The 12196-nt window shown below is 39.0% G+C and overlaps 1 protein-coding gene across 1 annotated transcript in view; it reads right to left on the bottom strand.

Moving 5' to 3' along the window:
* LOC113240354 overlaps nucleotides 1–9569 on the bottom strand; it is a 27106-nt gene extending 17537 nt beyond the window's left edge. The window contains exon 1 of the mRNA XM_026477635.1: nucleotides 9347–9569. Within this exon, the coding sequence (XP_026333420.1) occupies nucleotides 9347–9569 (223 nt within the window). The remainder of the gene's footprint in view (nucleotides 1–9346) is intronic.
* Nucleotides 9570–12196: the final 2627 nt, after the last annotated feature.

The raw sequence follows: 12196 nt of genomic DNA, 5'->3' as shown, positions 1-12196 counted from the left end.
TATGTGAAATTACTCCACTAGTTTGTTATAATTATTAATACAAAGATCTAACACTCAGAATCACTGGCCGGATCGAAGGACTTTTTCCAGAGATCTTTGTATTAATAATCATAACAAAATGTGTTTGTTATAATTATTAATACAAAGATCTCTTGCCAGGACTGGTAGCTCTAAAGGTACTAACTGGGTGATAAATCTGTCATAGATTTCTCATAGATGGCGCTACGACTAAAAAGTCGTTGAAAGACCAAGTACAAAGACACGACGCAAGCACATAGAAAAATTCGTGAGGTCCGTTGGTTCGTTCCGTGGCTTAGTTGGTATAGCGTCTGGCACGGTATGCAAGAAGACGTTGGTTCGAATCCGACCGGATCGAAGGAATTTTTTCTGAGTGTTCGATCTTTGTATTAATAATTATAACAAACTAGTGGAGTAATTTCACAAAAAATAATTGAATATCAATTCAATAAAAATTTAATTAAAATGTGTTTGTTCAATCATTTAAAAATAACCCCATATACATATATATTTACCTGTCCCTTAACTTTGCTTGCCGTGGAAAAAGAGTCAATCGAGTAGATTCCATGATCTCTTACCCGTATTCACTTCAAATGATATAGACCAAAAACAAGAATTTAGAGTTAACCTGTGTAGACGACTTTCTATGTTGAAAACAGAATTCATCTACTTTGAAATCATGAGTTTTCCAAACCATTACTGTCAATATCAGGCAATTAATTTCATTAATTAGTTAAAACTATTCAGCCAACATTCCAAAGGTTTTAGGGTCTTTGAATAGGTAAGTAAATTACAATAAATGGTTATAATAAGCAGTTAATTTACAAGTGTAAAGGAATACTTAATTTGACAATTGTCAATAATGGCATCATCTGAAGATCAGTTAGAATTTGTAATTTTAATTGTTCTTCATATTGTCCTCTTTGAAGATAAGGCAATTTCGTATTTAAATTTATAGCGGCATTCATCAAAAACGTTATTCCGTTTGTTTGTTTCTTACAGTTGAAGGTTTCATTTTCAAAATAATTAACGAAATCAATTATGTATATTTCCCAGACGAATGGCATGAATAATTTTAAAGATGAATTGAAAGAAAGAAAGGAAAATATTTATTTCACATAAAAAAATGCAAAGTAAATCATAGTAGCTATACAGTGCGATCCGAAATTGAATGCAAAACAATACGACGACAGTTTAAATAAACATCAGTACAGAGTACTAAAAGAACCGACCTCAAAAGTACGTGGAATTACGTCTATTTGCTAAGTTTTATTGAAATATCCCCTAGTTCGCCACTATACAGGACTATAATCGGTTCTCGCTACTCAAAGTATATTGAGAGAAAAACGCCTTGAATTGGAGAAATAGCAAAATCAACCATTAAAATAATTGCTCCTAAATTAAAGTTAGGCGCTATTTATAAAAATGAATCTTCATGCCTGAACAGCCACCCTTAAGGGTGGATGATTTTCTTCAAAATGAAATGGGACCACTACGGAAGTACCCCCTTTCTAACAAAAAAAGAAGCATGAAAATCGGTTCACAAATACCGGAGTTATCGCGTAACATACATACAAAAAAAAAGAACATACCTACAGTCGCATTAAGAACCTCCTCCTTCCCTCCTCGCAGACCGAGGAACAAAGTTAATAAAAAAAATAAAAAATTAAATTAAATTTTTCTACTCACTGTCTATTATAATTTCATAATGCATATCACAAAGGCGCTCTATTTAATTCTGATCCATAATTCTATTGTCTATGGTATTATCAATGGTGTCGTCGATTATATAACCAGAAAATAGAGACGAAATGTCATGCAATTTGTTAGAAAACTATTCTGCCAAATCAAACTGCGCTCCGATTGGTCAGCCCGCATTCGAAACAATTGACGGGTGTCAATTGTGTGTGTCACTTCAAATCGACTAGTTTAACTTGAGCCTTGCTATAACGAAAATGGGAAAACTACATATTTAATTACTGATGAAATGTGATTTCATTTGTTTTGTAATTAGATGTTTTGCTGTTTTCCCGCAGCACCGAAAGGAACAGCGCCCTATTGTTAGAGATATTATCTTTATTACATATACAGAATATTTTTGGAATATACGGAGACGTATACACAGGTCAATTGTTGGCGCTGTACTATATCAGCTTTCTAATTTGTGATTTCATCGCAAACGAGAGTTTATATCTAAAAGTGATATATGGCCCATTTGCCTAATGAGTTGCCAGAGATGGATGGCCCTTATTCCGTCTCTTATTCTGGTTATATGCTCGATGAGTTCTGTACACAGAACTTTCAAATAAAGAACGTCGTATTTTCGATAATTATTTTCGAGTCTCCTTAAACGCTGTGTTCCTGATAACATCACTCTATGTGTAAAATTATTAAAATATAAATTATTTTATAAAATGAATATTTCTAAATGTTACATAACAGGTACAAGGGTATCCGTTTGTCAAAAAATAACTATTTAAAAACATGAATATATAAAATAGTCTTTAAATATAGTTTGTGTGTCATTATTTTAATTTACTCATAGAAAAAGTATTGGATGCAACCATTACATAACATTCATATTGCCTTAGAATAATAACGCATAGAAACCTAGTCCGCACACGCTAAGTGAGGCAAATTGAAGCGCTCCCAATGGGCCTACACGAGCGGGCGGGCCTTCAGTGCTCAAGGTCAACTTGCACCGCGAACAGCTCCAGAATTTTAGCGAAAAATTACGAAATGTGCGGTAAATGAGTGTAAAAATACGTCAGACAAACATAAAATAGATACCAACATCACATTCCACAAGGAAGTAACGCGTTGCAACTTGTATTTTTATATAAATATTCACTAAAACCGAAAATTAACCTACTACTAAAACTAGTCTACATGAATTTGATTTTTGCCTCACTTGTGACAGTTCGTTTGATATGAAACTATCACTCTATGCGTTATTATTCTAAGCATACTGCATAAAAATAAAACTCACAACCTATGCAATTTAAATTTTTATTAGTTATGACCGTATCTGTGTACCTACTAGATAATCACAGAAAGAATATGAGACTATTCGGTTAAAAAGAAAAAAATATTAATCAGTACAGAGTACTAAGAAAATCGACCTCAAAACCTAGATTGCCACCCTTAGAGGTGGAACATGTTCTTCAAATTTAAATGGGACCACATCTGAGGTACCCTATTTCCAAAAAAAAAAGAATCATCAAAATCAGTTCACAAATAAGTTATCGTGTAACGAACATATGAAAAAATACATAAATTCCAATTGAGAACCTCCTACTTTTTTGAAGTCGGTTAATAACATATCATTCCTTCCCATTACCCCACAGTTTAGGAATTGGGAGCCGGTAAGTATCCCGTATGTCAAATGGGAGCCATTTTAAATCAAAACAAATAATCAATCTGAAAAAATCATTGACTTACAATTATATGGACGTCGGGTCCGCGCTAAAAAGTGTCCGCACTTGTAAGGCGCTAAAATCGTATACAGAGCGCCAAACTCCGCTTTAGTCTTCATTTGTTCGACTGACAGCGCGATACTGCGATGACATTACAATTTAAATTTCGAATAGGTTAACTTGGGACATTTTTTTCGTGGTTTTTGTATTAGACCCATCGTCCATTTATTTGTAAGTCAATGGAAAAAATATATAAATTAAAGTAATGAAATATGTAAGTTTAAAACGAATGAAAATAAACAAGAAACTGTTTAAGGTATGTGGAATCTTCAGTAGATATTGCAATGGGGTAAGGAAAGTCAAATAGCTCTCATTGCCCGCGTAATATCAAATTGAAAAAAAAACCGTAAAAGCATTTCTATTTTTATTGCAAATAGCATAACACCATTGACTTACAATTATATGGACGTCGGGTCCACGCTAAAAAGTGTCCGAACTTATAGAGCGTTAAAATCGTATACAGAGCGTCATTCACGCTTTAGTCTTCTTTTGTTCGACTGACAGCGAAGCAAGCAAAATTAGACAGTACTGCGATGACATTACAAAAATAAATTCAACGTTTTAGCTTTTTCATATTCCTTTTCATGTCACTACGTTTAAATAAGTTGACTTGGAACATTTTTTTCGTGGTTTTTGTATTAGACCCGTCGTCCATTTATTTGTAAGTCAATGCATAACACCTAAAATTTGATAGATATATATATTGTGATATAGCTAGTGTAAATACAGTAAATCGCCAAATTATGAAATTTGGCAATTTTTATAGACAAAACGCGGGGGTCTGCACGCCCGTAGGAGACGAACTTGGTTAATAGTTCACGAAGACATAATATGCGCGCCGTTGGCACAAATACGAGTATTGGGAACGTTCAGTAACACCGCTCTCATTACCCGCGGACTCACAATACCACACGATCTCATACACTCTGCTTTACACTCCGATTGGAAGGAAATTAACCGTAGAACTACTTTATTGTTCTCTGCCGTAGGTTAATAAAGAATATATTACAATATAAATTACCCACAGGTTACTAGATTGCAGCTCCCTAAATCAATTTTGTCTTCCCCTTCACGACGTGCACGATTCGAGATAATTGTGAAATTTTACATCATGTACAAGAAATATTAGTATCCTCGCCTTGCCGCTAGATGGCGTTGGAATCAAAATAGAACGCGCTATCGAAGTGTTCACTAAACTATTATTTAAGATTATAAAAATAAATTACGTTGTATATTTATCCACCCAATCATGACGTACGCCAGCGCATTCGCTCAGGCAAATCCCGCGCTTATACACCGCCTGCAGGCTCTCCAAAATAGATTCATGCGCAACGCGACGGGTGCCCCGTGGTACCTGCGCAACGCTAGCCTCTACGTAGATTTACGGCTCCCCACAATAGCCCAATTCGTGAAACAGGCATCGAGGAAATATTTCGACTCTGCTCCTCACCACCCGAACCCCCTCAGGGAACAACCCCATCGCGTAAATAGGACCTGTCGGCCAAGGGAAGTCCTCTACGACCCTGACACCCTGACGACCCTATACTCTCGCCACTTTGAAGGCCAACCAGATCGCTAGTCAGTCCCGTCCCTCACGCACCAACCGTCCTCGCCGGCGAGGTCGTAGAGTCATTTCAGCACGTACACTGGTAGATTCTCTCCTTCAGCACGCCCTTCTGGCGGAAGTCTCCAGTAGCGCCCTGAGTCCAGGTCCGTGCCCACTTGGGCGCCCTCAGGCCCGCTACTCAGCTCTAAGTTTATTTTAGGGGTTATGAGCCCTCAGCTCGCCCTTAAATCCGGTGGCGCAGTCAAGGCCATCAGCGGCCAACTGCAAAATATCCTTAAAAAAAATTGTATCGAATCATAGGGCCTATAGCATATTCAACTTCCCATTAAGCATTGATCATTAAGTTACAAATCGTCTTGGAATTTATGTTATACAAGTATAGAGTCGACCCTTGGTTAAAGTAAAGTCGAGCGGTTTCCCGCGTTGCCTTGCGTTACTTGCGCGCAGTCATGCGTTGTAGTTGAAAATAGAACGCGACGCGACTTCGCGCCTGTGTAAGTTGAGCCTATGAGTACCACTCCGATACTTCCACCCGCTGGGATACTTGGATGAAAGCTCATAGAATCGTCTATGAGGTGAGGGATAATGAGCTGACATCGAGGATAACCGCAATTACGTCGATCTACGTCGATACAAGCCGCTATACATATGGAGATTCAGGCGTCTTGCTTCACCCTCCCTCGCTTCGTAAGCCTATTACAATTTTAATTAAAATCTCTTTTGTATGAGAATCTGTGTTGTGCATTGCACATTTGGAGTTCTATAGCATCTGTTTATTTCTTCCCCACAGTTCATTTCCTATCATAATCAGGATTTTATTAACCATTACTGGAGATATTGCGGTCGGCTCGAGAGTTTCTCTCGTAAGTTACAAAAGGTAAATGGTAAAAGGCCATAGTCTTAGCTTTTTGCTGGCGTATTATAAATAAAGCAGGACTTCTAACGACTAACATATTTTTTATTTTCCTGTGCTAGCGGAAAATTAAAACACTAAAAATACCTGAAGCTCTACTCCCGTTAATTAATTAATGAATCAGCTGGGACATCCATGAACTAACAGTTAGTTACTTTACCCAACGTACACAGGGGACCCAATTTCATCAATTTAATCTAACTCTCGGTCTAGTATTTAAGTTTTAATATATAACGTTATTCCTTTGGAATACATTACTCGAGAAACTCAACATCTTTGGCGATAGCTTTTCCGTCGAGTTGGAAGACTTTATTCATTTCATTTTTTATAATATCAAGTCACAGGGCGAACAAGTCGTGCGCCTGATGTAAGTTACGCGCCTGTGCATAACAGTTGCAGTGCCACTCCCGAGCTTTAAATCGCAAAGATGGGCACTGCCACTGCTCCTGTCACACCGATACATAAGTTAACAAGCCCCATTTGCCTGTAATTTCGCCAGCACTCTTACCCTTCAAAACCGGAACACAGTAATGGTGACAATACTGCTTGACGGCAGAAATAGGTAAGGTGGCAGTACCTCACTGGGGGCCTACCATAACCTTTCCAAAAACAATCTTATTTCAATGTCAAGCTTAAAGTAAGCTGTTCTTGCGGAGCACATTTTTTTCATTGAAAAACCGCATCATTTTAAGTGATTTGTTTGCATGTGAATATTCCCTGGCGACGTACACCACCAGCGAATACGGCCCTCATGAGGAGTTCAAGGTACGGCACAGTTTTTCTTTCTATTTTTTATTCTTTATTTTCTCGATGCTATAGCCGTAAATACGACTTTCCTTACCTTCTTCTAGAACCGCGCCTTACAGTCCACACCACCATCAAATTTAATAGGTTGCAAAACCTCCCAGCTGCTCCAAAGCTCCATACTTGACATTGTGTTTTTTGGTTTGGTCGAGTATTACGTATTTGACAGTAATTGTTTCGGACGGCAGGCGGACGGAGATAGCGGGTAGACCCCCAGGTAGGAGTGATTGTCTAGCACATTATTTTAATAAGAAAAAATACGATTAAAAACAATAGTTATTTTTTAGTATATTCGCGAGTGCTTGTATTGAAATTTGACTAAGCGAAGGAATCATAGTCTCAACTCACACTAGCGCAGAGTCGCAGCGTCACGACGCGTCGTTTGTCGCATATAATATATTCATATTATATGCGACTCTATGTTCCCATTATTAAGGTACAAATTTGTGTTATGCAAATATCGAAACGGGCGTACTTGAAAAACAGAACGCGACGCGACGCTTCGACTTTGCGCCAGTGTGAGTTGAGCCATAGGGTCGTATTCCAGAACTCTCCAACCCTCATATCAGAACTTGAGTATGATTTCAAGCACTGGAAATACGACTCTAATGGCAAGGACTTGAGTATGATTTCTAGTGCTTTAAATCATACTCAGGTCCTGACTTGAGTATAGAGTAGAGTTCTGGAAGATTAAAAATAAAATTAAGACCCTAAGATTGAACCACAAGCGAAGCGAATGGTTCAAAAATAGAATCCTGAGCATAGCGAGGGTTTCAAGATACGCGACGCAAAAGTACTTTGCTGCCGAGCGAAACACACAACTTTTTACGTCACTATAGCGAGGAAAATGGTAGATAAAAGAAAAACAGTTGAACCGTAACAAATCAGTTTAGTTTTTCATGAGTTCTTCGACGAATTCAAATAATTTAATAAACAAAATTAGTTATCGTCATTGACTTACAAATAAATGGACGACGGGTCTAATACAAAAACCACGAAAAAATGTCCCAAGTCAACCTATTCGAAATTTAAATTGTAATGTCATCGCAGTATCGCGCTGTCAGTAGAACAAATGAAGACTAAAGCGGAGTGTCGCGCTCTGTATACGATTTTAGCGCCTTACAAGTGCGGACACTTTTTAGCGCGGACCCGACGTCCATATAATTGTAAGTCAATGGTTATCGTTGTCAATTTATGTCAACAATAAGAAAAATAAAATATACTATATGATTTAATTGCATAAATAATGTACGACAAATCGCATAATTGAACGTGTCATTATGTTTTTTTATCAAAAGAAAAAGTTAGATGCAGCACAGTCCATCAGTCAAGTTCGCATTTCAAAAACCTTTTACACGCTAGCGTGCAAAAAACGCTTTTACGCGCAGATTTCTAATGAAAAAGAAAGCCTTTCTGAGCTAGTGACGTGGTAAATATTTTAATAAACAATTGTTTGAGACATTTTAAAGTCTTAGCGATTGCTCTGAGTGGTACTGCAACTGTTCTGGATAACCGTGTCGCTTACTACCAGGCACACGGCTTGTTCGTCTCCTCACTTAGTGTCATATAAAATATACAACAAGCTTCATCACGAGTTTCTTGCTCGTTCTTCTTGGCCATTTAAAAAAACTTCAACCGTGCTACACAATGAAATGTTTGCGTAAAAACCGTATACCAAACCTGGACTCGTATATCTTTTATTAACCATTTGTTGTTTCTAGTTGGCACTGGCAGGCATAAAATCGAAGCTGCATATTTGTTATTTGATATCGCGTCCTTCCGGTGCCGAAACAGCGTTCCTGTGACACTTTTATCATGCATATGATTTGGTATGGATTGGTTTGCAGGGTTTTCAACTGCTTTTATTAATTCCCCAGCACTTTGGGGAATTAACAACAACACGTTGGGGAAGACAGAATAAAATCAGAAAAATATGTCAAGAAAAGTTTTTAATATTTTTTTCTATCTAGATATTTGTCTATTATCCTTAGTTTAACATTAGCTCACACACATACAAGGTTATTTGAAATGTTCTAGCCTCTTCTCAGGACTATATTGCTAACATCAGAAACAACTACTTAAGTTCCATGACTTTTTCATAACGTAATATATTTCAACAATACTACACTTATAAGTTTTTGTTATTCTATCTGACACTTTTTGGATCTGGTGGTAGGTTCAAATGTACAAGAGTCCGACCCCATGACCCCCTTTCCTCTCTCCAGCGTTATGTCGGAACAGGTATTTATTCTATTTATTTAGACATTTATTTCTAGCCACATGGCCCATATAATATATACCTTAAGGACTAACACATATACCATATAATATAACAATAAAATAAACTAAAATTATTAAAAGCCATGGGACAAAAGTTTTTATTTATGATGTTACTAATATAAAGTACAATATAAAATATAATATAATGTAATGTAATGCAATGCAACGCAACGCGACGCAACGCGACGCGACGCGACTGTAATGTAATTGTTCCGGAGGCCGTACGCGCCTGGACGGTCAGAGCTAGAATAGAGAGGAAAATTAATAATTCAGTATGCTGGGAGATACGGTCGGCGCTCAGCTGGCAGGAAAGACCGCGGTGACCCAGAGCACTTACGTCTTTGCCGTAAGGACACCGATGAGGGGAGCAATCTGGGACACCAAGGCGGAGGCCTGCAGCTATGCGAATGATTTCGGCGCTCAGGAAGGTACCGGTACTGGCAGAGGGGAAAGCGTGTAGCCAGTGGCCAGATTCCCTCCTGGACGCCACTTCCAGACGCGCTCGGTCCATTGGGATACAATGATTCATTAAGTAATTTAAAGTCTTTTTGCACAGAATACTGTACCAGCTAATTTGAATTTTGGGGTCGGACGGAGAATTTTCATTGGGGCAAGCCTGATTCCAGGCGTTTCTGGACTCAATTAAGCATGTCACCTCGCAGTTTGTTGGCGGAAGCCTTAGGATACTGCCTACGAGGTTGACCAGGCTGTATTGAGGACAAAAAGGCCCGAAGGGCTATGGCTGATATACTCCTGACGCCTAGACCACCATGTCTGATGGGGAGGGTAGCTTGGATCCAGGCATTGTGGGTGAGATGGACGTTGAGAATGATTGAAGAAGAGTTTTAGGTCAGAATCTATTGACATCAGCTGATTATGGAATATCCAAGCTGGACAGCAGCAAAGTACGTATGTAAATTTAGGAACGAAAAGGCAATATTTTAAAATAAAGATGGCGTAGTGGGTGTTTAGGCTCAGGAGCCTATCTGTACATGAGTTGAACTTTGAGATTGAATTTTGGAAAAAGGCTGGAATTGGAATTTACCATCGTCGGTCACATCGTCGCTTAACATCAGGTGAGATTGTGGCCAAGCGTGTGTCTATTATATATTATATATATATATATAAATTGAGTCATCGAATATAGTTGCACCTAGGAGGCTAAGCTAAGGCTAAGGCTATGTGGCTAAGTGGATTCGTCGGTGAGACGAATGTTGGGGGCAAGAGTATTAAAATTTGGGCAGGGATACAATATCCCTGTTGGGATAAGATTGAGGGATGTAAAGTTCGCATTTATCAAAATTTAATTGGAGGCCAATGGTATTAAAACTGTTGATGATTTGGTTAAGGTCCCAAAAAAAGTACGATGTTTGCAGGGTGTCCTAAGGTTCCATTATCTAGGTACCAGACGTTAAGATTTGAATGCAGATTTTGGATGATGGGATGGATGGCGAGACTGAAGATGGCAGGCCCCAGAGTATCTGTTGACAGCCCACGGCAGATGATAGTTCATTGGCCGTGTAAGCTAGTTAAAGCTGGTAAAATAAATATTTAATTACAATACTTCAACAAGGTTATGACAGAATAACAGAGGCCGTGGGTTCCCCGCAACCGCTGAGTCATAAACCATTTTGTCTTGTTAATTAACACTGTCTGTGATTTTATTATAAAATGTATTACTGTTGTTCAAGACAAATAAATGAGTTTATTATTATTATTATTATAAACATCACATCAGCCCCATAATAGTATAGTACAATAGACCCAGTGTTTACCCAAACACAGAGTCGTTCGACGGCCCGGCCGTAGCTCGCTGCCGAAGTCGACCGACTCGACTGGGTGTAAACGCTGTCAGACGACTCGGTCGCCTTTGGCAAGCTACAATCGACCAAACCAGCTTCAACGTGTTGTGCTCTCGTGATGCGCGTGTCTGAGACCGAAGAATACCTATCCAAACCTAACCTACCCGATCAGTTTGTTGAATATTTCGAATGATTTATTGTGTCTCTGTAATTAATCTGGTGTGGTACGGCGGCGAGTCCATCCCCACTCTGTGGAACCGAGTCGGTCTCTAACTTTACGGTTTCAGAGGAGCGATTTCTCCCACGTACTATTTACGAGTAGGTTGTGGAATGAACTCCCTGTCGGGGTATTCCCGCAGGAATACAGCATGGAGTCCTTCAAAAGGGGTTTGAGAAGGACCTAAAGAGTTGGCAACGCGCTCATGACGCCCATGGTGTTGCAGGCGTTCATAGACGACGGTGACCGCTTTGCATAAGGCGGGCCGCATGCTTGTTTGCTGCCTACATAATATATATAATTAATTTCTTTGTGAAAGATTTCGTCCAAGGAACCTTAGAAAATCAATTTCTGCCGCCAAGCGGTAATGTGAGCAATACTATGTTCCGGTTTTGAGGAGTGCTGGTGAAATTACAGACGTAGGACTTGTCAACTTACGTCTCGGAGTGACGGGCGCAGTGGCAATGCACTACAGATCTTTGCGGTTTAAAGCGCTGTATGGCAATGGAACTGCTACCAGGCGCACGACTAGCTCGTCCCGTCGTCACACAGTAAATATCATAAAGAAGAAAAAAACGACTCGGTGTTAACAGCGAGTCGACTATCGAATGTCGGTTACTGAAGGCGACAGTCGACCCTTTGTAAACCCGCCCTCAGAATACAACTACAATTTTCGAAAACTGGAAACCCTAACCTCGTGTAGGATAATAAAAAAATCCTGGCACTGGAGCTGCATTGCATCAAAACCGGCAATTCATTCTTCATTTAAAGTTTACAGAGTGACATGGCATTCGTGTCGAGAGATAACTTCGCAGGGAAGTAGGAAGATACATTGGATGTATGCCAAATGGAACAACGCTATGTAGGCAATTTTGCAAGAATTTATTGGTTTTGTGTAGTTTTAATGTTGAATGCATTGAATGAGATAATTCGATGTAATATTTCTATACTGCCTCTGTGCCCGAACGGTTATTATACCGGACTGCCACGCAGAGGTCCCAGGTTCGGTTCGAGGAGAAATATTTGTATGGCCTTCATTTATTTATCTCGTGAGTTTGGGCGTAATATATGGTAATTTGTAATTTGGGTGTAATAGTAGTTCCAATCTAAAATCGCGTG

Source organism: Hyposmocoma kahamanoa, unplaced genomic scaffold, assembly GCF_003589595.1.
Source record: "Hyposmocoma kahamanoa isolate Upper Pololo Valley unplaced genomic scaffold, ASM358959v1 134, whole genome shotgun sequence".
Taxonomy (NCBI): Eukaryota; Metazoa; Arthropoda; class Insecta; order Lepidoptera; family Cosmopterigidae; genus Hyposmocoma; species Hyposmocoma kahamanoa.
Note: the sequence above shows the minus strand (reverse complement) of the source record. Positions and strands in the feature narration are given on the sequence as shown.